Raw genomic sequence first — 27,768 nt, forward strand, 5'->3', positions numbered from 1 at the left:
AGTGAGTAGTCTGAATGTCATAAAGTATGTTATTTATTTAGTATGTTATGAAGACTGCTCTATTATAAGACTGAAATGTGCAAATTTTGTTAGGGAATGCTCAAAGGTGAAAGAATATATTTGTCTTTTGCTGAAATTACATAAATGTGACTTAAAAGTCTATTTAAAAAAACAACACCCAGTGGGTATTATATATCTACATCAGGGAATTACTCTGCCTTAATGTGATATAAAACTTCCTGTGCTTTCATTTTCAGATGACTTCTATTAAGTTTTTTTTTTTTAATATTTTTGGTTTATTACATTTTACTCTTTCCCCTTTGGAAATGCAACACATAAAATTTAACAAAAGTCGTAAAATGTTTCAAACCAAATTATCTTGTCAGTTATTCTGATTAAATCTTCTTTTCCAGTAGTTGAGTAAAGGTCTGTACCCATAGGTACGTGGGCAGTGGCCTGACATTCTTATAAAGGTTATATAGTTGAGACATTCATTCTAAATTAGAAGGGTGCATCCGAATCATCTGGGAATTCAGTAGTAATGCATGTGAGTTCTCCATGGAACCTGGAGGTTCTGATTCAGTAGGTCTCGAGTACAGCATGTGATTTATTCTCATATATAGCTGAATTAAGAGCCACCAATTCAGATAATGAAGGCAAGAGCAGTCCAGAATGCTACAGTGAATATGCATCCGAGGGGAGGAGATTAGATCAGGATACAGTTTTATGAGATGAGGGTGGAAATCCCTAACCCTGGGTGATGGTTTTAGGGTAGGTAGGTACAAAAGTTAGGCAAAGCATAGTACTAGCCACCTTTTGCCTAAACTAGACAGCTTTCTCGTTATTCTAGTGATCTTGAGATGTAAGAACTGGCTTTAGTGAGACCTGAACTTGGTTATTGACCAGCTCATTCTGAGAGTAGAATCACTTGTTCATTTTGTGAGTGTGAAAACCATGGTGAGGGTTAACTTGCATTTCTCATTCTTAGGGATAAAGTGGCTGTTCTGCAGGCTCTTGCATCCACAGTAAACAGGGTAAGTAGGACTTTTAGGTTTCTATGTCTAATTCTGCTAATATCACATTTAATGTTCACACCTCTTGTTATTCACAATTAAACTTTTATGGATCTAGAAAGTTTCTTAGAAACTATCTAATCTAGTCTCTTCATGTAACAAAGAGGAATATAAAGCTTTTAAATTTTCTGACTCAGGGCTGGTTGGGATGTTAAAGCCTTGACATAGTTTCATGTCTTTTGTTTCCAGACTTAGTGTTTTTATGCTGTACCAGTGATCATTAAACCTGATCCTCTGAAGAGCTTGTTGAAATGCATGTACCTGGGGGACGGTTTGGGTGTGATGCTATAATGCAGGTGAACTGTACCAGCTGAATAACAGTACCTGCCTGCTGGAAACAAAATGATCACCAATGTGGGTCCTGAAGCCAGAGCAACTAGCTTGTGATCTTGATCACAAAGTTGCTTTATCTCTTGATGCTTCTGTTCCCTTTTCTGTAAAATGAGGATCAATTATAGCACCAAACCTCAAGGTTTTGGTGGGAAATAAATTAGTATTTGTGGACGGGTTTAGGGTAGTGCCTAACACAAAGGAAATACTCAATAAATGCTAGCTATTTTATTCTTACTCCAACTATCTTATTGGTTTTTCAATAATTGCTCTGTTGACAATTCAAGAATCGAGCTGGCAGTCTGGTAGAGAAACAAACCTTGGTAAAGGCCTCACAAACGGAACTTGATTGAATGTAATTTTCATTAGCTGGAAACTATACTTTTCATTCCAACTATGGGAAATGTCAAAAGTAATTAAGTCCTTTTTTTTGTCACTAAATCTCTGTGACTACTGACCCTCCTTAAGGCCGTTATTATAGATTTCCAGAATTGCTCTTCTGTTGCTGATGTTAAACCTCACGGGGTGTTGGGCCAGATGTGCACTGATATTCCCTGCCAGTTCTGAGGAAGGATTTTAAAGACTGCATCTCTGCAGTAGCAGGACATTGAGATACTCAACCACTCACTCACCCATGAATAGGCACCCGAAATGTAAGCTACAGAAATGGGCCTCTTGAGAGTGCTCTTAGCTTTTCAGTGAGAATGGCCCAGAAGTTGTAGAATTGAGTGTACAATTGTCTAACTTGGGATCCTTAAAATCCAAGGGATAGTCATTTATTCCTTCAGTAACCCCTTAGATGCTCATCAGGCACTGTGCTGGTGGTTGTAGACTTAAGACAGTCCTTGCCTGGTTCCCAGAGAGGGAAGCTGTAGAAGCACTAGCAGAGTGTCCATGACAAGATTGGGAAGGATACCAGAAGACCTGATGGTTGGATTGGTGCTTGGAAGGTGAGAAATTAGGATACAGTCCTGGGAAAGGGTATTTCTGATAGAGGCAGCATCATGAGCAGAGGCCCAAAGGCACAGAATGAGTTTGTATGGTGGGAATCAAGGATGTGTGAGGTAGAGAAATGAGAGAAGAGACAAAATCATGAATGCTATTCTAGTAACTTCTGGTTTTTATCCAAGTCCATTGAGGAGTTTAAACATTGTTGAGACAGACAAATTTTAGAAAGATAGCAATGTAGAGATGGGAGACCTTTGAATGCATGATAAAGTTCTTAAAATTAACATCTCAAAGCCAAACCCCTTTCCCTCCAAACCACCTCACACGTTTCTTTGCTATCTTGTTAATGGCAGCTCCATCCTCACAGTTGCTCAAACCAAAGTCCTAGGAGACATCTTCGACCTCTGTCTCTCAGGCCCCACCTTAGTAAATCCTTTGTTTCTTCAAAATGTATGTGAGTGGAGCCCCCAAGGCCACTCCTGCCATGTTTTACTACAGTAAAGGACACAAAGCAAAATCACCAAAGAGGAGGGCACTTGGGTGAAGCCCAGAGGAAACCAGGTGCGAGCTTCCAGGGTCTTTTCCCTGCGGAGTCGGCACAGGATTTGCTTGATTCCTCCAGCAGAGCAGTGATGACCCGTGTGCAATGTCTGCCGGGAAAGCTCATTAGGGACTCAGTGCCCAGAGTTTTTGGGAGGCAGGTCATTTAGGCACCTCTGCCTGGCACATACCAAATTCCAGACTCCCAGAGGGAAGCAGAAGTTCAGCATAAACTACATTGTACAAGCAGTTCGGGCACAGTGACCTAGTCTTACCAGTCCTGGGAATGGTGGGAACCATTCTGAAATCCAGGTTCCCAGGTGCCAGCCGAGGACCAGCTGCAAGCAGGCCTTTCTAAGAATAGCAGTCCCAGATTCTCAGCACTTGCCACCACCATGATCACCTTGGTCAGCTAAGCAACCATCATCTCTTTTTTTTTTTTTTTTTAATTGATTTTTTACAGAGAGGAAGAGAGAGGGATAGAGAGTTAGAAACATCGATGAGAGAGAAACATCGATCAGCTGCCTCTTGCACACCCCCTACTGGGGATGTGCCCGCAACCAAGGTACATGCCCTTGACCGGAATCGAACCCGGGACCCTTCAGTCCGCAGGCCGACGCTCTATCCACTGAGCCAAACCGGTTTCGGCCACCATCATCTCTTAATAACCTGGATTAGTTAACACAGTCTCTGTCCTTCCCCTTCACTTCCTCCGCACTGTACAGACTGTCCTCCGTTAAGCAGCCAGGGGACCCTGCTGAAATGGTAGATCATGGCACTCTGCAAAGAACCCAGAGCTGCGATAAAAGCTGAAGTCCATGGCGGGCTCCTAAGGCCCTGTGTGATTCCCACACACGTTACCTCTGCCTGCGCATCCTGTCTCACTCACTCACTCTAGTCATGCTGGCCTCCTGGCTACTTCTCGGTTTCCCAGTGGGCGTGCATCTGGTCAGAGCTTTAATATCTGCTCTTCCTCTGCTCCCTGATCTCTTGAAGTTTTTGTTTAAATATCTTTTCAGTGAGGCCTCCCCTGACCACCCCATTTAAAATAACATATATCATTTCCTGGTATTTCCTTATCCCTTTCTCTATTTCATTTTTCTGCATAGCAGTTATCTCCTTTAACTATACTATATATTTTAAACTCTGTAGGTTTCCCCCGCCTCTCCCCCCCTCCCCCCCCCCCCACACACACACAATTGTAAGCTTTATAAGGGAGTGAGAGTTTTATCATTCCCCTGGTAGAATAATGCCTGGCACATAGGAGGTGCTCAATAACAATAGAATGAATGAACAGGAAAGTCCCAGAACTAAGGCAGTGGTGGTTGGGATAGGGACTGGGGAGCAGGTGGATATTTAGGAGCTGAAGTTGGTTGGGCCTGGTGACAAGGTAGTTGAATGGAAGGAATGGGAGAAGATCTTAGGATTGGACTGCAGTGGTCAGTACCATGTACCATTCAGTGAGGGTGGGGACTGTGTCAGGGAAGTTCATTTGGGGGTAAATCTGATTTGAGGAGTCTGAGCTACAGGGCAAGACTAGAATTGTTTCTCAGAGACCATGAAGAACTTGGAAGTCATTGGGGGAAGAAAATTGGGAGACAAATACAATAAGTCTAATAAGTTAAAAAGACATTGGGCATGTCAGCAAAACCAGGGGCCCTAAACAGGTATTTTAATACGGGTGCTAATGAGGATCAGAAACAATGCCAGGCAGCAGTGTGTGTGCTCTCAGGGTAGCCCAGGCAGCAAACCTGGAACTGCTCTCTCTGGTTCGCCTTCCATGCCTGCCTCATTGTCACAGAGTGGCATAGCCAGAGGAAATGGGCCTCAGATGAGGAGTGGGAAGGAATATGGGTTTGAAGGTGGCATCAGGAAGCCTCCAGGCCCTTGGTATGAACAGCCTTCCTTTGAGAGCTGCAGGGACGCTCACCAGCTGGTCCACCCCAGCCATCAGAGAAGTCGTGTCAGGAAGACAAGGCATCAAGGGGGCAAGCAGAAGATTCAGGATCTAGGGTGAATGTTTTTCTCTGGAACAAAGGTTCCATAAGGCCTGGGGAAGGATGCTATGGGGGAGAGGAAGTAATCCGGGAGCTGTTCTGAGTGAGCCCCTGCTGTGCTGGAGTTGAAGGAAGTATAGAACCCTGGACAGGAGGACACGGAGAGCTGCTGCTCGTTCCACTCGCCGAGAGGGCCTAGTAGGACCCTCCATTTGGAGGCGAGACTTTGGGTAGTGACCTTGCTTTGAAGGTAACCGGTGTGGGAAACCGGTGCCCTGACGAGAGGATCTTTACATTGAGTTTAAAATAACAATACTCCCTTTTGATAACAGACTCGGATCTTAAGAAGCAGTTGTGGGGGTTTGAAGAATTATTTGCTTTAATTGTGTGTAAGTAGAACCATGTCTTATAGAGCTGAGAGCCCATTAGTCCATTTCTCTCTCTCTCTCTCTCTCTCTCTCTCTCTCTCTCTCTCTCTCTCTCCATACATATATATACACACACACATACAAATAAAAATCTACATACGTATTACTACATTGTTTTACATGTATAATTGAAATTTATTTTATAGACTTTTTGGACATTAGTGAAACTTACAAGGTCAGGTCCTCTTCATAAAAAATGTAGCTAAAGGGACTTCTGTGTCTTCTCCACAGGATACCACAGCTGTCCCTTATGCATTTCAAGATGATCCTTACCTCATACCAACCTCCTCTGTGGAATCAGTGAGTACTTTTGTGTGGTTTTTCTAGTATCATGTTTTATCTTCTGGTTTGAGTACAAGTAATTTAACTTAGTTGTAAAAATCTAAATTGGTAAACTTTGAATCCTTTACTACTTCATTAAAAAAGTTTTAGAGACTAGCTGGTTGGGGCAGGGGTATTTAGGCCATTTCACTCTGGAGCAATCCACTCAGTTGAATGCATTGTTTTTATGTGCCTCAGTATATATATGACATGACCTGAAATCATGTCACACTCAGCAGAGGTGGATGTGTATTATGTAATTTTAACTTGTAATTGGGATTCTGTGTATTGATGCATTCCTTTTTAAGGGGGAGAATAATAAGTCTTACTAAGGATGTGACTTTGATCTCTTGAATCTAAATTACATGTAAATACCAATTTATATCTGAATTGTTGTTGTTTTCTTTATATAGCGTTCATTTTTATTGGCAAAGAAGTCTGGGGAGAATGCAGCAAAGTTTATTATTAATTCACATCCCAAATATTTTCAGAAAGACATAGCTGAACCTCACATACCGGTAAGGAGAGGTAATTGCGATTTTCAGATAATACTATATAAATGTAAATTTAACCAAGCTCTTATGGTGAACATTTGAGGAACTAACTTATTTGAATGCCCTCAGTATATTGGGGGGGGGGGGGGGGGCCGCGGGGGGAGTCTTTTAATGTGTAGTTATTTGTGCCCACAATACTAACTTTTTATATTATTTTTTATTGATTTCAGAGAGGAAGGGAAAGAGAGAGAGAATGATGAAAAAGGATCATTGATTGGCTGCCTCCTGCACACCTCCTACTGGGAATAGCCTATAACCTGGACAGGTGCCCTCTTGGTTCATAGGTCAGTACTCAACCAGTGAACCACACCAGCCAGGCAATACTAACTTTTCTTTTAACCTTCTATATGTATTTGCTCTTCTTTTTATTTTCCCAATTTGGCTTCTGATCTTTACCTATATGATTGTTCGTTTTCGGTTTCCTTCAGTTGCTATTCCATCCACTCCTTAAGCATTGCTGTCTTTCTTCGGTTTCCATGCTCAGTCATATTCTGTCTTTGTCTACACTCTTCTTGCTTCAAGCCTTGTATTTTATTTGGCATTCTGGTATATCTGGCCTACATCCCTCTACGTTGAACTCCAGATTGTTTTTCCAACTACCTCTATGTTCTGTAGTCACTAAGAGTGAGTATTTGTGCGGTACCTGTCTGCTGTATGTTAGACATTGTGCTTAGTGCTATCAGTACAGTGGTGAGCAAAACATGTGCCTCTGCCCTCCTGTGTTTTTTATTTTTTTATTTTTTATTTTTTTTAATTTCTTTATTGATTAAGGTGTCACATATTTGTCCTCATCCCCACATTCCCATCCCACACCCCTCCCCCTGGATGCCCCAACCCTCTGTTGAAGTTAAGCATTGGTTAGGCTCATATGCATGCACACAAGACCTTTGGTTGATCTCTCCCCCCTCCCCCCACCCTCCCCTATCCTCCCTCTGAGGCCCGATAGTCCGATCGATGCCTCCTTGTTTCTGGTTCTGTTCTTGTTCATCAGTCTATGTTGTTCATCATTTCCCCTAGATGAGCGAAATCATGTGTCACTAGAGATATACTTATAAGAATTGAATGTGCGACGAGCAATAATAGTTATGCTGACAGGCAAATGAATCAGTCTGTAGTGAGTTTCTTTCTGGACCAACAGTTCTTTTGAGACCCAATATCAATGTCCACCAGTTCCCTATGAGTACATTTCGGCACTGACCCCTCAGCTCTGGATGGTGGACAAATGGTGGTAATGCAGGTCCGACTCCCTCTGGTTTGGTCTCGGCCGGACCCAGGGGCACTGCTTCACCCGGATCCAGGGGCCCACGGCCTCACCCTGACCCGGGACCCAGGCTCACCCGGATCCAGGGGCCCATGGCTTCTCCCGGACCCGGGCCCCAGGCCCACCCGGATCCAGGAGCCCACGGCCTCACCCGGACCCGGGGCCAGGCTCACCCGGATCCAGGGGCCCACGGCCTCACCCGGACCCAGGACCCAGGCCCACCCGGATCCAGGGGCCCACGGCCTCACCCGGACCCGGGACCCAGGCTCACCCGGATCCAGGGGCCCACGGCCTCACCCGGACCCGGGGCCAGACTCACCTGGATCCAGGGGCCCACGGCCTCACCCGGACCTGGGACCCAGGCCCACCCGGATCCAGGGGCCCACAGCCTCACCCGGACCCGGGGCCAGGCTCACCAGGATCCAGGGGCCCACGGCCTCACCCGGACCCGGGACCCAGGCTCACCCGGATCCAGGGGCCCACGGCCTCACCCGGACCCGGGGCCAGGCTCACCAGGATCCAGGGGCACACGGCCTCGCCCAGGCGCAGGATTCAGCCTCACCCGGACCCAGGGGCGCATGGCCTCGCCCGGACCCAGGGGCACGTGGCCTCACCCGGACCCGGGGCCCAGCCTCACCCTGACCCAGTTCCCAGCCTCACCCGGACCCAGGGGTACACGGCTTCACCCGGATCCGGGACCCAGCGGGGTTTCGTCTTCTTGATCCCAATTCCTGTTGGTCAATTCCCTCTCAGCAATTCCTTCGGCCATTTTCTCAGAGTTCCAGGGCAGCCACCGCAGAACTCGTTGGGCGGCGGGCTCGGCGAAGCTCCGGTGTGCCCGGTGCGCGGCGGCGGGCTGGTCCGGGGTGGCTGCGTCGGCCCTTGGGTCTGCAGCAGTGGCCGGTCGCCGAGCGTGCGCACCTGGCCGCTTCCGGGGCGTTGAGATTCTTGAAGGACTCGGAGGTCAGCAAGCGCGTAGTCTCCCGCCCCATGTCTCCCAGGGGCTCGTCTGTCCGTGCTCGGCAGCGAGTGAAGCCTTCCCCTCAGCCGGAGACCGCTGGGGGAACTGCGCCGAGCACGTTCCAGGCCGCCATTGTGTCGCCTGAGCCGTAGTTTTTAAAGTGTGGTCTTTGGGTCACCGGCATCAGCTTCATCCCGCGTACCCCTCTCTTTTATTCTAGTTGTATAGCATCCGCTCAGTTAGCCCTCCGGTGGTTCTGGATAGTGTCCGCTCTGCTCTCCCGTTGTAGTCTCAAAACCGTTGTGGTAGGCAGCAATCAGGCTTCTGCCCTATGCCTCCATCTTGGTCCTTGTTTGTATAGTTAAGTCTTGATTGTTGTTGGTGTCACTGGGAGGAATTGTCCTCCAGGCCTATTGGCCGTGCGGACCCTCTGTGTCTATAAAGGAAGAGTTGCTGTGCGGGAGACACGCCTATGTGCCGGGTCTTGGTGCAGCAAGGCTTCGGCGCTCACTGCGTCTGCCTCTTGAATGTGTCCCTTATGGGAGTGGTCGAAATCTGGTGTCATCTCACACCGACCACTAGATGCCCTCGTTTCTGGGTCTCCAATGGAGTGTAGGTCAGCTACTGCCTGTGGCCCCTCAGCAGGAATTACAGCATCCCTTATATTCATGACCTGTTTCGGTGTCTTCCCCTTTTGGCTGCCTCCCTATCGCTCAGCTTCCCCAATCTCCCTAGGTGGTCGCTCTTGATACCCCCCTTTGTGGGCTGAGTGCAAAGTCTTGGTGTTGTTAAGCCTTGATTGCTGTTGGTACACTGGGAGGATGTGACCTCCAGTCCAATTGGCTGTGAGGATCAGCTGTGTCTATGCCGGGAGACAGCCCCATTCAACTAGACTTGCAAAATTGTAAAAGCCTCTGTGTTCAGCTTGGATGGGGCGGAGTTACAGGGCAGAGCCTACCGCCTTGGCTTCCCATCAGCCCCGCCCTATGAGGTTCCTGTGTCTCAGTGTCCCTCTGTACTCCCAGCAAACACCTCTGAGAGAAAAGCGCCCTGGAGTTTCGCGCGCTGCCAAACAGTCTAGTCTCTCCCCCAATGAATCTGGATTCCCAGATTCTCTCCCGGAACTGGGTTTCCGTGTAGTCAGAATTGGGGCTCACCTCAGTCTGGCGCTTTTGTCTCCTTCCCTCCAGGGCGACTCAGCGGCACAGTCAACAGCCCATCCTCCGCGCACAATCCCGTGCGCGCCTCCGGTGCTCTGCTCTTCGCCGCCTCTCTGCATCTCTGCCTTACAGCCCAGCTTTCCCCAGTATGAGCATGGCTTCCCCGGGTCTTTCCCAGAACTGGGGTTCAGTGCAGTTGGAACTAGGGGTTCAGCACAGTCCGGAGCTTTTGTCTCCTTCCCGCTAGGGCAATCCAGCGGCACAGGCAACAGACCCTCCTCTGCGCACATTCCCGTGCGCGGCTCTGGCGCAGCTCCTCTGTGTCTCCGTCCCACCGCCCAGACTCCCCCAGCCTGAGCCCGGCTTCCCCGGGTTTCGCCGGGAACTGGGGTTCAGTGCAGTCGGAGCTGGGGTTCAGCACAATCTGGCGCTTTTATCTCCTTCCCGCCAGAGAACGCCAGCCAGGCCGCCAGCCGCCCCTTCCTCTCCGGCTCCGTCTTCCCCGCACGCGCGCGGGCTCGTGTCTCAGCCCGTGTCTCCATACCTCAAGCTTTTACGGCTTCTCTGATTTTCCTTGTGGTTTTCTTTTTCCTTCTTTCCTGTGGTTCTGGATGATGTCCGTTTTGCCTTTTAGTTGTGTTTTTTATATTGTTGTGCCCGGCTGTAGGTTAGGTGTTTAACCTATGCCGCCATCTTGGTTTCCCCTCCTGTGTTTTTTAGAACTATAACCTTGGACACATCATGTCCAGTAGTACTCCCTCTCACGTCCCCCTGCTTCTCAAAACACACATACCCAAACAGAGCCCTCCTGCTTCTCAAGCCGCACTCTTAGAGACAGATTAGGAAGCCGATATGGTTGTAGGGAAAAGACTGAAATCCTGGACTAAGAGGCTGGCAGCCATGGACTGATCACTTGTTGGCCCACCCTTTCCTCTTTATATTTTTGACTAACAGTTACCCTTCTGTGCTTCGATCACTTTTGCTTGAAACCTTACATGGGCCCTTGCCTCTGTGGCAGGCAGCACTCTCACATCCCTGAGATCTCTTAGGTCATTACCATTCACATTGCGTCATAATTCTTTCCTTACTAGAGCCCCAGTGCATGAAATTTGTGCACTTGGGGGGGGGGGTTCCCCTCAGCTGGCCAGTGCCCTTGCAGTCTGGGAGCCCTCTAGGGATGTTTGATTGCCACAGAGGTGGGAGAGGTTCCCGCCACTGCCGCTGCGCTCACCAGCCATGAGCCCGGGTTCTGGCTGAACGGCGCTCCCCCTGTGGGAGTGCACTGTCCACCAGGGGGCAGCTCCTACATTGAGCATCTGCCCCCTGGTGGTCAGTGCATGTCATAGCGACTGGTCGTTCCACCGTCAGGCCAAAATCGCCTCTCCGACAACCCCTGAGGGGTCCCGGATTGCGAGAGGTTGTAGGCCATGCCGAGGGATGCCACCAGTGCAGGATCAGGGCCGGGGAGAGACGCAGGAGGTTGGCCAGCCAGGGAGGGACTGCAGGAGGGCTCCAAGGCTTGTCTGGCCCGTTTCGCTCAGTCCCGATAGGCTGGACCTCAGCAGCAAGCAAACCTACCGGTTGGAGCATCTGCCCCCTGGTGGTCAGTGCATGTCATAGCCACTGGTCAACCAGTCATCTGTCTGCCCCTGGTGGTCAGTGCATGTCATAGCGAGCAGTTGAGCGGCCTTAGCATATCAATAGCATATTATGTTTGATTGGTTGAACGGATGACCGGACACTTAGCATATTAGGCTTTTATTATGTAGGATTTGCTTTTTCCATTAGTTTGTGAGCACCTTGAGGGTATAGAATGACTTCCATTTCTATATCCCCAATATCTGGCGTAAAGTGGTTGGCATTCAATAAGTATTTGAATAAGTTACTGAGTGAGGTAAAATCAGCATGCCCTGGTGATATTAAAAGTTTAAAGTAAAAAAAAAGCATAAAGGGTGACAGGTTTCTGTACTTGGACACTTAACCAAGACTGGGAGGAAAGGTCTGGCTGCGGTGGCTCAGTGGATTGAGCATCGTCCCATGGAGAGATCTGGGTTTGATTCCCAGTCAGGGCACATGCCTGGGTTGCAGGTTCCATCCCCAGTAGGGGGCGTGCAGGGAGGCAGCCAATCAATGATTCTCTCTCATCATTGATGTTTCTATCTCTCTCTTCCTCTCAATTCCTTTCTGAAATCAATAAAAACACCTATATTTAAAAAAATGTTTGGGAGGAAAGGAGATAGGATGGTTTAGCAGGGAGATATAATAAGTTTAGCTTGTTGGGAAATTTAGTTCAAGTAGAATTCTTTGGATATGAATGAGATATTTATGTTTGTGTGCTTTTTAAATATTTCTTCTCAAGCTAGTAGACAGCTAAATAGTCTTGTTTTCTAGACTGAAGAGGATTTTTTAAATAATTTTTTAAAGTTGTATTCCCTGCAAAGACATTCATATTAAAATGATATAAATAATATTTGGTGCATGAAATGTGAATTGGAACAGTGACGTTTTATTTCGGTGGGTTGGTGATAAAAATGTTGTCCTGCTTTATTGTCCTTTCACCTGCACCTGTTTGTAGTAATTTCAGTATCTTGTTTTCCTAGTGTTTGATGCCTGAGTGCTTTGAACCTCAACTTGAAGATGTAAGTGAAGCTGCCCTAAAGGAGCGAATCAAGCTCAAAAAAGTCAAAGCTTCGGTGGACATGTTTGATCAGCTCTTGCAAGCAGGTGACTAGGTTCACTGAAAACCAACCCCCCTAGCAACAGTTATACAATCCCAGTAGTTGTGAGTAAAAGTTACAGGGGTTATTGTGCTACTTGATGGCATTGCTGCTTGATGGCACTGTTTATAATTTTAGTAATTTAGTAAATAATATTTCAAGTTCAGCATTAGCTTCACTTTAAAATTATAGGTGAGAGAGACTTGCAGCTTTGTTAGTTTTTGTGCACTTGTGCTGTATCATAGGTAGAAAATTGATGCTAGTATTTCTGGGCAAATATTTCAGTGAGGGCCTGGATCCAAATGGAATGGTTCTGAACCAGGTGGCAACTATTTAGTATGTTCAGTTAGGAAATGGTAGTTAAAAACCATGAGATAGTTTCTCTGGGGGTATGAGTACATAAAACAAGTGAGTACAGGGTCAAATTTCATCTTGTATCTTAATCTTTTAGTCAAACCATATGATTACTAGGAATTGTGTCCTTGCCTGTATCATCCTAGGTGTTCAAGTTGATGGGAAGTGTATCCATTGTGAACATGGAGAATAATACTAACATAGGGCTCGTAGAAAATTTTTAATCTAATGGGCTTTAGTTTTTTGATGTTTCAAGGTTTCTTTCCCTTTTTCTCTTCTACCCACAGGAACTACTGTATCTTTGGAAACAACTAATAGTCTCTTGGATTTACTATGTTACTATGGTGACCAAGAGCCCTCAGCTTACTATAATGTTCAACAAAGGGAAAAATCAGAAGAGTTGGTAATGGCTTTTGGCAATAGTTTTCTAAGTTTATTTTGGTAGTAACTCCTCAGTGTAAGGTGGTTCTTGTGTTATGTGTTAGAGTAGTAGAGATTTGTTCTTACCTGTGGTGAGGTATAGTAGCCTTAATAAAAACTGATGTGGAGGAAGGGAGAGATTTAAACAATTATTTTAATCCTTCCTTTCAAAATATTTTGACCTTGCCTACCACATGCAGGCAAAGCTTTGACCAAAAATGTTTGAAAACCCCTGTATTGTCACTTACAGTGACAGTGTGATGTGTGACAGACAGGGAAAGCCCCTGGTCACAGCCCCCTCAAAAATTCCTACAGGAGTGGGCACGCTCTGCTGGGTTTATGGAGCATAAGTGGGAAAGTAGGCTCGATAACAATACATATTCCATTTTTATTAAAAAGTTTTCATATACATAAGGAAAAAATCAAATTAAGTGTTTTGGGATGATGGGACTCATCGGTGTTTTTGTCCATCTTTTCCAATTTTTATCCACTAAATGTGGAATTTTTATGTACAGAACTAGAGGCCCAGTGCACGAAATTTGTGCACTCTGCTGGGGAATCCTTTAGCCCAGCCTGCACCCTCTCACAGTCTGGGAGCCCTGCGATGGATCGCCCCCACAGAGGGAGGTCCCGCCCACCCGCCACAGCCTGCTGGTCGGTGGCCTGGGCCTCCCTCTTCAGGGCGATCATGGGGTGATGGCAGGGCACCCCCCCAAACTCCCCCCCCCGCCCCCCCCCCCTCCCGCCGCCGACCAATTGCATCACATCCACCTTGGCTGGCCTGGCGCCAGTGGGTGTCATAGCATGGTTGTCCAGATGATCGTTCTGCTGTTTGGGTGTTCGGTCGAGTTGCATATTACGCTTTTGTTATTATAGGTAAGCCTTTTAAAGTGTATAGGCAGGGGTTGCAGTCATACCTTGTCTGCCAAGAGTATCTTTACTAACTGTGCAGTTCTGACCAGCCTGCCTTGCTCCACATCAGCCTCCCCCAGAGCTTCGTTTATAACAAAGGACAAAATGTAGTCTTATAAAAACAGAATTTTAGCTGTGTGGGTTAGTATTAGACACTCTGTGTTCCAAGCCCAGATATGTCGTGTTCTCTTGTTTTCACTCGAATAATGAACAGCATTTCTGTATGGACCAAGCCAGACCTGGCCTCAGGAGTCAGGCGTGTTGTTTCAGGATCCAGTGTCTGAGTCAGGGCCCCACACAGCGCCCTGGGTTCATGGTTATTCCAGGCTGTCCCTGTGTTAAAGGCCAGCTTTACTTTTCATCTGTAAATGAGCTGATTTTTGCTTAATAAATGCACATTTCTTAATAAACATTTACTGGGTTTCCTCCTCACCTTCTGCTGGGTCAGTACTTCCTTTATTTTCTGAAGTTTTCTTTGCCTTCCTGATTTTGGGTAGTCTAACGAGGAGAATGCTTTTTGTTGTCATCTTTTGTTTTATTTTTGTTGATGATGGTTCATTTCAGGAAGAGGCCACAGAGGAAAATACCATGAAATCTAAGAAAAGGGCTGGCCAACAGTTTGGAGTTGTTTGGAGGTATGTTGCACATCATTAGAATTTTTTTTATAAATATATTTTATTGATTTTTTACAGAGAGGAGGGGAGAGGGATGGAGAGTTAGAAACATCAATCAGCCGCCTCCTGCACACTCCTTACTGGGGATGTGCCTGCAGCCAAGGTACATGCCCTTGACTGGAATTGAACCTGGGACCCTTCAGTCCGCAGGCTGACGCTCTATCCACTGAGCAAAACCGGTTAGGGCTAGAATTTCATATTACAGTTTTCTTTGGGGCATGTTCCCATCACCCCCTGAAGAAGGTACGATCCTTTAATATTCTAGAATATAATTTCCTTTTAGTGGGCAATATAAATGTCCCAAGTGGTATTCATGTGTGCGTGAATCTGTTTTCATAAGATCTTTACCTCTAACCAACAGCACCACGTTCGCACTTGGTTTTCCCCCCACTTAACTCATGTAACTTTCTCCGAGTGTGGTTCCTTTGGTAGTTCATCCGTTGTTAGTTGTACCTTACAACGGAGACCTCAATTCTGAAAGATTTAGTATTTTTGTGTGCATAAGAATACACATATACCAGAATGTAGTTTAGCACTTCCAAACAAAAGGTGAATACCATTTAACTAACATTTGAGAGTTTAAAATTAACTAAATAGAAGTGTCTAAATAGCCATGGCCGGTGTGGCTCAGTTGGTTGGAGCCGTCTCCTGTGTATCAAAGGGTTGCCGGTTTGATTCCTGGGCAGGGCACATACCAAGATTGCAGGCTCAAACCCCAGTAGGGGGCTTGCAGGAGGCAGCCAATCAAGGTTCTGCTCTCACATCGATGCTTCTCTCTTCTCCTCCCTTCCCCTCTCTCTAAAAGTCAATTAAAAATTCTTTTTTTAAAAAAAAGGTGTCTAAATAAAAGAACGGTATTTTATGTGACTGTAGAGAAGGAAAGCTACCATTAATGTCTAAAATCTCCTTTGAAGTGATAAATAGAATTGCTGATTAAATTTCTTCATTAGATTTTAATAATTTTCATAGTAAAGTAATGACATGGCTCAACTTCTGTTTGGAATGACATCCTGGCTCAACTTCTGTTTCTTTGTGATTTCTAAGACATATTGGTAAGAGGGAGAATTGAGGTACCGCTTAGTTTGTATAACATGGTACCTTTTTTATTTTTATACTTTTAAGAAAGAGTAGATACACTAGGTAGAATATGACATACACAATAAAATGACTGAAAGGATTCAGGAAAAACTGCTTTTTTCTGGTTGCCTTGGGGAACTTGTACCTGACGAAGGAGGACGGGGAAACTTCACTGTGGACCCCTGTGCAGGTTGCCTTTTACCTTGAGTATACAGTCACATGCCACTTAACAGTGGGGAAACACTGAGAATGATTTCATCATTCTCTCGATAGATGATTTATCCCTGTGTGTGTGGACAATAGGGTGCACTTTCTCACACGAGCCGCAATGGTGCCGCCCCTCCTGTGATTGCATGTGCTGACCTCACTGGCAGCGTGGTAGCTTGTTCACTCCAGCACCCCCACAGACACAGGAGCAATGCACGTGCCATGATGTCTCTAGGTAATGGGATGTTTTCAGCTCCGTTATAATCTTTTAAGACTACTGTCATATATGCAGTCTGTTGCTAACCAAAATGTCATTATCCAGCACATGACTACATATTACTTATTTGTAAACATTCCTTTTCAGCCCAGGTTCTGCCATTTAACTGCAAAACCTTGGACAACTTAAGGTCTTTGAGCCTCAGATTTTCTCATTTTCAAAATGATGATAACCACTTTGCTCTCTCTGGGTGGCAAAAATTATTTGAAATTATATGCATAAAGTGCTTGCACAGTGTCTGGAACATTGTAAACTCTCGATAGATTGTGGGGGATGCTTGCTTCTCCTGTCTCCCTTGGATCACACTTACTCTCTTGTACCTAGAGCAAAAAACAATGCTGAGAGAATCTTTGCCTTAATGCCAGAGAAAAATGCACATTCCTACTGCACAATGATTCGAGGAATGGTGAAGGTAACATTTGTTTTGTTTGTTTTTTTGTTAATCATCACTTAAGGGTATTTATTCTATTGCTTTTCAGAGAGAGTAGAAAGGAGGGAGGGAGGGGAAGAGAGATAGAAACATTGATGTGAGAGAGACACATTAACTGGCTGCCTCCTACACGCTCCCGAATTAGGGACTGGGAACAAACCCACAACCCAGGTACGTGCCCTTGACTGGGAATTGAACACATGACCCTGCCATGTGCAGTCTGATCCTCTAAACACTGAGCATGGCAGCCATGGCTGTGTTTATATTTTTAGCTTAATTTCCACTAAATCGGTTCCTCAGTCTCAGAACTATTGACAACTGGGCCAGACTATCAGGTGTGGGACCTGTCCAGTGCATTGTCATAGGGTGTTTTGTTGCTCCCTGGCCTCGACTGCATGCCAGGGTACATCCTCCCTTTGCCCTCCCTAGTGACAACTCAGAACACCTGCAGGCAGTGCTGGAATGGGACCTGGGAGACAGATGGCCCCTTGCCAAGAGCCACGCACTAGCATGAGTTTTACGAGAACTAGAGCCTCGTCTGTGTTGTTCACTGCTGTGTCCCCAAACCTCAGGCCAGGAGACATGCAGATATTTCTTGAATGTGAATGCATTTGATGAAGCTTAATTTTTTTTTCCCCTCTTCCAGCACCGAGCTCCTGTGCAGGCACTAAACTTGTATGCCGAATTATTAAACAACAGACTCCATGGTCAGTGTTTGGCAAACTCTCCTCTCCTTTCCTTCTCTCAAGAATCTGTAAAATCTTTGGGTCTTGATCCAATCATTGTGTCACTTTTAATCTTTTCCTGTGGTATTGATGCTTGAAACAGGAGTAGAGAGCCAGCAAAGAGTGGTTCTCTACTTTTGTGGACTCGTCATGATGAACCAGGAGCCACCCATGCATGATCAGTTTGCCTTAAATTGAGTGATTTAGGCAGGCGTCCTCAAACTACGGCCCGCGGGGCCACATGCGGGTGTTTTTGCCGTTTTGTTTTTTTACTTCAAAATAATAAGATATGTGCAGTGTGCATAGGAATTTGTTCATAGTTGTTTTTTAAACTATAATCCGGCCCTCCAACGGTCTGAGGGACAGGGAACTGGCCCCCTATTTAAAAAGTTTGAGGACCCCTGGATTTAGGGGTTAATCTTCACCCCCCAATTTTTTTTTTTCTTTTACAGCCGATGTATACACCTTCAATTCATTGATTGAAGCAACAGCAGGGATGAATGAGAAATTTGATGAAAAGTGGAATAATATATTGGTAAGAAGGAGCTCTTGTGTCTTTACATAGGCCTGAAATAGCCTTTGCTAGAAATATATGGGATGGAGACAGCATTCATTGAGCATCTTCATGGCAGTCGCTGCTGGGCTCCCAGAGGGTGGCTCCTTGTTCACGCCACCCGCCAACCCTGCTACCTGTTACCTGTGTCTGACAGTGAGAAGAAAGTTACTTTGTCCAGAGCATACAGCTAGAATTCAGGAAGACCAGGTTCCTTTATTCATTTATTTCCCATAATAGGTTTTTTATTACAATAATAACGTATATTCGAAAAATTATTATCAGGTAAGTTTAATAAAAGTGAAATTGCGGAAACCAAGATGGTGGCATAAGGTAAACACCTAATTGTTGCCTACCACAACAATTTTGAAACTACAACTGGAAAACAGCGCACACCGTCCAGAACCACCAGAAAGCTGGCAGAGTGGAAAAGCTACAACTAGAGAAAAAAAGAGAGGGGAACGCTGAGCCTCAGGAGCTGTGGAAGTGCGGAGATCCGTGAGCGCGGAAAGGGCGGGCGGCTGAATACGCGGCAGGCTTGCTCGCAGCGCGCGGAGAGGGAGGGCAGCAGACGCTGCGTGGCTAGCTTTCTCGTTTGGGAGAAAAACCAAACCTCCCGACTGCACTGAAATCCAGCTGCGGTCGGGGAGAAACTGGTCTGTTTGGCAGCCAGCGAGGCTCGAAAGCTGCCTTTCCTCAGAGGCGCACAGCCATTGATTAGGGCACGGAGAAACCGACCCTCTTGGGGCGGCACGGACGGAAACCAAGTTTGTCTGCGCCATTCTGAGACTCTGCCCCATCCAAGCTGAGCACAGCCCTCCCAGTGGCTGGATTTCTCGTTCGGGAGGAAAAGAAAACCTCCGGTCTGCACTGAAATCCAGCCCCAGCTGGGGAGAAACTGGTCTGTTAGGCAGCGGGAGAGGCTCGAAAGCTGCCTTCTCTCAGAGGCGCGCAGCCATTAATTCAGGCACGGAGAAACCGCCCCTCTTAGGGCGGAGCAGACGGGAAACCAAAGCTTGTCTGCGCCACCCTGAGACTCCGCCCCATCCAAGCTGAGCACAGAAGCTCTCCCAGCGGAGACACTGCTGATCCTCACAGCCAACTGGCTTGGAGATCAACTCCCGCCAGTGATACCAACAATCCCAACCACTCTGAACTCCAGTTTCTGGGGACACGCGGGGAACCCAGACGCCTACGGGACTCTCGGCCATCGGTCAGAGAGTGAGAGTAACTTTTCTGTCGGTGTGGACGACACCAGATTTCAACCACTCTCATAAGGGACACATTCAAGAGGCAGACTCAGTGAGCAACAAAGCCCTACTATGTCTCCAGCACAGCAATTCTTCTGTTATAGACACAGCAGGCCCTCACAACCAATTGGACCGGAGGTCAATTCCTCCCAGTGTACCAACAGCAAGTAGGGCTTTTAACGACACCAAGACTTTCCACTCAGCCCACAAAGGGGAGTACCAAGAGCGACCACCTAGAGTGATTGGGGAAGCTGAGCTACCGGACCCTATAGGTCACCGACCACACAAACCCACTCCATCAACACGGAGGCAGCCAAAATGCGGAGACACCGAAGTATGTCACAAGTAGGAGAGATAGATGAAAGCAAACTAATGGACGACACAGTGTTCAGAACCATATTTATAAGGTTACTCAAGAATCTAATAAAAACCGCTGAGAAACTTGAAGAGACCTTCAAGGACCTAAATGAGAATACCAAAAAAATGGAAAAGGACCAGTCAGAAATTATGCATACACTGTCAGAAATAAAGAATATACAGAGTAGACCACCGCACCCGAAGAGTCAAACCAAAGATCTGGAATATGAGGAAGAAAAAAACACCCAACCAGAGAGGTGGGAAGAAAGAAGAATCGAAAAGTGTGAGGATAGCATAAGGAGCCTCCGGGATGGCTTTAAGCATACCAATATCCGAATTTTTGGGGTGCCAGAAGAGAGAGAGCAAGATACTGAAAACCTATTTGAAGAAATAATGACAGAAAACTTCCCCCACCTGGTGAAAGAAATAGACTGACAAGTTCAGGAAGCGCATAGAACCCCAAACAAGAGGAATCCAAAGAGGACCACACCAAGACACATCATAATTCAAATGCCAAGGGCAAAAGACAAAGAGAGAATCTTACAAGCAGCAAGAGAAAAACAGTTAGTTACCTACAAGGGAGCACCCATACGCCTGTCAGCTGATTTCTCAACAGAAACTATGCAGGCCAGACGGGAATGGCAAGAAATATTCAAAGTGATGAATAGCAAGAACCTACAACCAAGACTACTCTACCCAGCAAAGTTATCATTCAGAATTGAAGGGCAGATAAAGAGCTTCACAGATAAGAAAAAGCTAAAGGAGTTCATCACCACCAAACCAGTATATGAAATGCTGAAAGGTATTCTTGAAAAAGAGGAAAAAGAAGAAAAAAGTAAAGATAAAAATTATGAACAACAAATACATATCTATCAACAAGTGATCCTGAAAATCAAGTGAATTAAAAATCTGAGGAACAGAATAAACTGGTGAACATAATAGAATCAGAGGCATAGAATGGGAGTGGATTGATAATTCTCAGGGGGAAAGGGGTGTCTGTGTGGGGGGTATGGGAAGAGACTGGACAAAAATCATACACCTATGGATAAGGACAATGGCGGGGAGGGAACCGGGTGATGGGGAGATATGGGGGGGGGGGGGAGGAGAAACAATTGTAATAATCTGAACAATAAAGATTTATTTTTTAAAAAAGTGAAATTGCTGGATTGGATAGAAACATCTTTTATACCAACTCATTTAAAAAAGGAAAAAGGCACAGTCCAATTTTTAGTCTCCTTTTTTGCTTGAGTCTCAGATTCCCTGGCAGAGGGCTGAAGACAATTGGACACCTTGATCAGGTGGAGGTGGGGTGACTGACACTGTTCTCACTCACTAATAGGTAATTCTTAAATTAGGGATATAATAACCTGCTTTAGATATAGCCAGAGAGCCAAGTTCTTTTTTAGTATATAATATTTCTTTATTGGACAAGTTATCTACCCAGGCTTAAAAAATACTTGCTGCTTTTAATTCAACTAGGAGCTGCTGAATCAAATGGTTGCACAGAAGGTGAAACCAAATCTACAGACTTTTAATACCATTCTGAAATGTCTTCGAAGATTTCATGCATTTGGAAAATCACCAGCCTTGCAGACATTACGTGAAATGAAAGCCATCGGAATAGGTGAGGATGCTTCCTAGTAACCAAGATAGTGCTGATGAGAAGTTTCAGGTCCAGAGAAGCAAAAAGGAAACTATGTTCTTTTTTCCATTTACACAATATGTAGGGATTTCCCTTTCCACCTGGCGCATGTAATAAGCATTTACATGTTGGGAGCGCCCTTGTTGTCTCCATGTTCATTATAGCAGACTACAACGTTCTTTTAGTATTTTAGGTACTTTTTTATGGTGAGAATTGTTCACTTATAGTTAGCTAGTTTTAAACCCCAGGACATTTTCTAGCATAAGTAGGTGTTTGAACCTGTGTGCTGATGTGTTGTATATCTTTCTGTAATTACTTTATAGAAGGTTGTTTTGGGAATCTGTTCACATTGGTATGCTTTAGTGTGTCTTTTTCTTTTTTGCCGGGGTTCTTGTCCCAGCATTACATACAAAGGGTTCAGCAATCTGGAGAAAGGCTGTGTGTAGATTAAGTAAGAGTCCAAAGACGAAAGATAATTTTGAAAGGCATTGGGGGTCAGAGGAGCTTCAGCTAAAGGAGCTAAAGTCTCAAGTTATTATTAACTTCTTCGTTCTTAGTTCCCCTTGTCTCGACCCCTGCTTTTTATTAACACAATTTGTCCTAAGGCAAGGTGGAGATAATACACTTCAAAGGGTAGGGTATAGAAGCATTGTCAGATTGGGGAATAGCCTATAGCTGTTCAGGTGTTTGGCCAACAGGAGGCAATAACATGTAGATTAAGATGCCTTGAGCTGTCTGGTAGCAAACAATCATCCTATTCAGGTTTTGGGGAAGTGCCTTTTAGCTATTCCAACAGGTAATTACATATGTGACCCAGTCCTTGTTGAGCCCCCAAGTTTCATCAACCTTTTGATGAAACTCTTGTAATTATGACATGCTGGAATTGGCTTCCGGCACTTTTTATTTTATTTTATTTTTATTGATTTCAGAGAGGAAAGAAGAGGGAGAAAAGAGATAGAACATCAATGATGCAAGAGAATCATTGATCAGCTGCCTCCTGTGTGCCCCCCACTGGGGATCGAGCCCACAACCTGGGCATGTGCCCTGACCAGATATCGAACTGTGACCTTCTGGTTCATAGGTCGATGCTCAACCACTGAGCCACACCAGTGGGCTGCTTTAGTCTTTTTAAGTGAGGGATCATAATGCACAAGTACATTAGGGATAACATTTTAGTAATAGGTGTCTGGGCTCTCTAGAAGTGATTCAATCTTTATGATACCTCCCCACCGTTTCCTTAATCAGATTTGTTGGGAAATGTCTTTGTTAAAAGGAATAGAAATGTATCATTTTTAAGCTTTATTTTGATAGCTGTGATTGACTTATTTCTTTTTTTTTTTTTCTATGCACCTGAAATTGGAGAACCCTCACTTGCAACATATCACTATATTATTCAGTTGTTTTATCAACATGGTATGTATGACATTATGTTACATTAATTTACGTAGAAAATTGATCCAACATACTTAAGTTTATGTGGTTAATTGTTGTAGGCTTTCTTCATGCATGTGAATTAAGAACAGAGAATTCACAGATTAATCTACAGTATGAATAAAAACTCTTGACGGTAGTATCCTTGTTTGTGATGAAATGTAAAACAAGCGGGAAAGGAGGGGTCATTAAATGTGCTCACAGGGTTGGCATACAATTAGAAACGATCAGAAGGTACTTTAGATGCTCTCCAATGTAGTAGCCACTTTTACGTGTGGCTATTTAAAGTTAAATCAGGTTTAACATTCCATTGTTACTGAGCATCAGTGCTCAGCAGCCACGTGTGACTGCTGACTAGTTTGTCCAGTGATACAGATAGAGACCGTTTTCATCTTTGCAGGAAGTTGTGGGACAGTGCTGCCCACAGTAACCTTCATCGTATTTTGAAGTCTTTTGTGGGAGACTCTTGAGGCTCCGTTTGCCACCTACTTTTAGGTCAGCCAGTCCCTGTTGGCAGCTGTGCTCTGTTGAATGGACTTTGGAGCAAGGCGCACCTGAGTTGAAATTTCACCTCTAGCATTTACCAGCTCTGTCTGAAGGCCCTGGATACCTTGCTTTGATAATACCATCAGGTGTAATGACTAAATGAATTGTGCACATTGTCTAGTCCCAGGCTTGGGGGCACATAGTAAGCACTATGTCTGTTGGTTCTTTTTTCTTTTCTTTTCTTTCCTTTTTTAATATATTTTTTTATTGATTTTTTACAGAGAGGAAGGGAGAGGGATAGAAAGCCAGAAACATCGATGAGAGAGAAACATCGACCAGCTGCCTCCTGCACACCCCCTACTGGGGACGTGCACCCAACCAAGGTACATGCCCTTTACCGGAATCGAACCTGGGACCCCTCAGTCCACAGGCCGACGCTCCATCCACTGAGCCAAACCGGCTTTGGCATGTCTGTTGGTTCTTATTCATTTGCCTCAATTGAGAAAGAAACTAGAAATGATAATTCTAGTCCTCTCCTGCAGTAGATTTTATATATAAAAACAACAGAAGAGCTTCATTGTCTGTATTTTGGAGGGCTAATTTTTTTTAGAATATATTTTAATTCTAGATTTCAGAGAGGAAGGGAGAGAGAGATGGAAACATCAATGATGAGAATCTTTGATTGGCTGCCTCCTGCATGCCCCCTACTGGGGATCGAGCCTGCAACCCCAGGCATGTGCCCTTGACTAGAATTGAACCCGGGACCCTTCAGTCTGCAGACTGACGCATTATCCACTGAGCTGGAGGGCTAATTTAACGAAATCTGCATTCTCACCTAAAAAGAAGTTTGATATCTTTTAGGGTGGAGGGAACGGGTAACTGACTTTACATTGGAAATAGGTAAGCAGTTTCCAAAATAATTGTATCTTCTAAAATTTCACTCATCCTTGGTGACTTGGTAGTGGAACTGACCCGAGAGCCTCTCATTCCTCAGTACCATCACATATTGCCCTGGTTCAGTTGCTCACCAAGGTCAGTGGTACTGATGCTTCCTAAGCAACACCCATGACCATGGGGTTAGGATGAAGGGGGGGGTGTCAGGTTATCTTCCTTTTCCCCCAGTTTGTCTTAAGTATGTTAGTTGGCTGCCTGCAGTAACAATTTCTAGGAATTTACCCACAGGAGAAAGCTTAAAATAATGAAGCAATAATAAGAAAATATATTATCACCTAATGTGTAAAGGACTTAAGCTTACTAATAAATGGAAACATGCTTGAGGAAATTTTAAAAATACATCTGTGCCCTAGCCGGTTTGGCTCGGTGGATAGAACGTCGGCCTGCGGACTGAGGGTCCCAGGTTCGATTCCGGTCAAGGGCATGTACCTTGGTTGCGGGCACATCCCCAGTAGGGGTGTGCAGGAAGCAGCTGATCAATGTTTCCCTCTCATTGATGTTTCTCTCTATCCCTCTCCCTTCCTCTCTCTAAAAAATCAATAAAATATATATTTTTTTAAAAACACATCTGTGCTGTCATTAAAACTATTATCACTTGCATGTGGATAAGGTAAGGAAGGAAATGTGGATACAGTGTGACATATTTGGGAATATTGCACGTGTAGTATAGGCGCATTTTCTGACCTATTAATACTCGGGTCATGTGATTTTAAAGATCTGCCCACATCCATTAACTGTAGTTTTCTTTTTCTTGGACTTGTCACCCTGATTATACCTAAAAGGAACACAAAATGATGACTTGCGAAAGCCATGTTTGTTTTCTAAGTATGTTCTCTTGGTAAAGGTGTCTTTGTGTGTGTATGTCCATCTGCCTCCACCTCAACGAACATTAAGCTATGATTATTCATTGAAGTGGAGACAGACAGAAGGGAAATGTCTCTGTCAGGAGCACATGGACAAAGACCTGTGGCTGTCCCAGACCTGATGGAGCGTTTTACTCTGTGGGCACTTTTGTTCCTTTAGCAGCAGGAGCCCTGGCCAACCTGGTGCTCGGTGTCTTGCGCTTGGCAGGTGGTTCAGGAAGTGGACTCGTGATAAAAACCCGTTTGCTTTCTTGTTCTGCAGAAAACTCTCCGAAAGGCTCCTCCCTGGTGATCTATGACATCATGAACGAAATCGTGGGAAAGAAGTTCTCGCCACAGGACCCGGATGATGGTATGTCCGAGAGCTTGCTCTCTGACTGGTGACCAGAGGCCTTTGGTGTGACAGGGTTTCATTGAGCTCAGTCATGTTTGGGGTGGTCATTCGGAGAAAGCCACATTATATGTACACTTTGCTGTGGGCTTCCTCCCCGCTTGCGTTTTTATTCCTTCAGGTTTATCTTACACATTGCTGTATTGTTGCCGCGATTTTTATTAATGGCTTGAAAATATATTTTATCTAGCATAACCAAGGCTTCTGAATTTTGATTTTCAGATATGTTTTTTCAGTCAGCCATGAAAGTTGTAAGTACCATTTGTTGTTTGTTATTTAACTTTTTTCTTTTAACCCATTTCCTAAATTCATCTGTGATTGAAGTGGGTGGGAGAGGCCTCTACCTGATTCTTTTTCTTCCTGACTCTTCTGTTAATGTCTATTTTTTAAAAAATGTTTTTATTCATTTCAGAAAGGAAGGGAGAGGGGGAGAAAGGAATAGAAACATCAATGATGAGAGAGAATCATTGACCGGCTGCCTCCTATACGCCCCCTACTGGGGATCGAGCCCACAACCCAGGCATGTGCCCTTGTCTGGAATCGAACCATGACCTCCTGGTTCATGGGTCAACACTCAACCGTTGAGCCACACCTGCCAGGCCTGTTGATGTCTTTGGCTCTTCCTTTTTCTAAAATCTGTACTAAATCACATTATATCTCTCTACCCTTTGTTTATTGTATTCTTGTCTTTTGTCTTTTTTCATACCTTTGTTCAGATAAGGTTTTAGAGTATTTCATATTTGCCTGTTGCTAACATCTTATGTTGATGGTAGTTGTTATTAAGTTATTTTCTCATTTTATCCTGCTAATATAGGAAAAACTTCAGGCAGCTGCAAAATAAATAGCATATCCTGTTCCCTGAGGAGCATTGCTTCACAGTTTAGTGTGTGTCCTCCTAGGCTTTTCCTCCGTATGCAGAGAGTACACACGGACACGTTTCCATGTGCTGTGTGTGTTCATAGCAGTTCAGTGTTTCATAGGAGGGAAGGACCAGTTTACTTAGCTCTCTTCCTGTGCTGGGTTTGGAGTCATTTCATGGGGTTTTTGCTTGTGCACTGTTGCTGACTGAGCACCCCATATGTCTCTCACGGGACCTAGTGTTTTCATAGGATTGATTTCTAAAGATATAGTTACTAGGTCAAAATCTTTTTGCTTTAAATTTCATAGAACTTGGGGGTTGGTATAGGGTTCCCCCTTCCCCCAATTTCTTTTATCTCATTTGGTGTCAACCAGTAATATGTTGAATCAGCATAAATGTTCCCACAAGTAACTATACTTTTTTTTAATGTAATGAGCGGGTGTTTGGCTGCTAACAGTCTCTAAGAGTGATGCTTATTACCTACAAATTTTCAGTGCTCCTTTCTCAAAGATCTAGAACTTGCTTACCAAGTACATGGCCTTTTAAACACTGGAGACAACCGGAAATTCATTGGACCCGATCATCGGCGTAATTTCTATTAGTAAGTGTGTTGGTCTGTACCCTTTGGCATTGATGGAGCACCTTTGTGCAACCTTTAGGTGAATCTGTGAGTGGGAGCTGGTGGTGGCCCGCCCTGTACATCTCTGATTTCAGGCCGCATGGCCCTGACTCAGCAGTACCTGTGGGTGGAGCCCTGGGAAGTTTAAACAGTGGTAAAGCTGGTGGCCGCACTGAGTTCCTTTGTAACATTAAACACATATCTTTTTCCCGTATGCCCTCCTATTTTATATTTTTTAACTTTACAGCAGTGATGGTCCCTAAAGATTTCATCAGTCTTTTCTTTCCCTTAAACCTCACCCGAGGATATGTTTTTATTGATTTGAGAGAGGGAGAAAAACATTGACCTGAGAGAAACATCGATCAGTTGTCTCCCTTAGCGCCCCAACTGAGAATCGAAGCCACAACCTTTTGGTGTACGGGACAACGCTCCAACCAACTGAGCCACCTGGACAGGGCACAATGAGGCTTCTTAAATGGATTTTCTTTTAGGCAGATAAAAACAAGAACTTAAGGAATTGGCTTGGAATTGGTGATTGTCTTCTGTATGCCCAAACCCGTTCTTCACACTGAATCTTTAAAGTGAATATGGTACTGTCCACTCCCCATGAGCCTCTAAGAGTACGGGAGGCAGCAGTCGTGGGGGCCAGTGGGGATAAGCGGTATTCATCGGGAAGACCGGACAGCAGTTAGCACCTCCTGGGTTAAGCGTGGGCCCATGTTACTTGAAGTTTTTTGTAATTTGTCAATTGTTTGTAAATTCTGTGTCACACATTCTCATACAACGATGCTGTAATTTAATTGTTCTGCTCTTAGGGATTTTAGACTAAACATACTTTTTCCTTCATTGCAGTTCCAAATTCTTCAGTTTGCTTTGTCTCATGGAACAAATTGATGTCACCTTGAAATGGTATAAGGACCTGATACCTTCGGTAAGATGATTCATTACTTCTCATGGGTCATTGTATATGTCTTTTTTGTTATCTTTGCTGATTAAT

General features: G+C 45.0%; 1 protein-coding gene across 1 annotated transcript in view; it reads left to right on the forward strand.

Annotated features, from left to right (window-relative positions):
• PTCD3 (pentatricopeptide repeat domain 3) overlaps positions 1-27,768 on the forward strand; it is a 39,455-nt gene that overhangs the window by 5,873 nt on the left and 5,814 nt on the right. Inside the window, exons 4-18 of the mRNA XM_079791841.1 lie at positions 989-1,034; positions 5,548-5,616; positions 6,051-6,155; positions 12,174-12,297; positions 12,932-13,047; positions 14,541-14,611; positions 16,536-16,623; positions 17,288-17,348; positions 17,819-17,901; positions 21,006-21,150; positions 22,531-22,581; positions 25,165-25,254; positions 25,516-25,544; positions 26,647-26,753; positions 27,624-27,702. Coding sequence (XP_079647967.1) covers positions 989-1,034; positions 5,548-5,616; positions 6,051-6,155; positions 12,174-12,297; positions 12,932-13,047; positions 14,541-14,611; positions 16,536-16,623; positions 17,288-17,348; positions 17,819-17,901; positions 21,006-21,150; positions 22,531-22,581; positions 25,165-25,254; positions 25,516-25,544; positions 26,647-26,753; positions 27,624-27,702 — 1,264 coding nt within the window. The remainder of the gene's footprint in view (positions 1-988; positions 1,035-5,547; positions 5,617-6,050; positions 6,156-12,173; positions 12,298-12,931; positions 13,048-14,540; positions 14,612-16,535; positions 16,624-17,287; positions 17,349-17,818; positions 17,902-21,005; positions 21,151-22,530; positions 22,582-25,164; positions 25,255-25,515; positions 25,545-26,646; positions 26,754-27,623; positions 27,703-27,768) is intronic.

This window comes from Cnephaeus nilssonii, assembly GCF_951640355.1.
Source record: "Cnephaeus nilssonii genome assembly, chromosome: 15".
NCBI lineage: Eukaryota > Metazoa > Chordata > Mammalia > Chiroptera > Vespertilionidae > Cnephaeus > Cnephaeus nilssonii.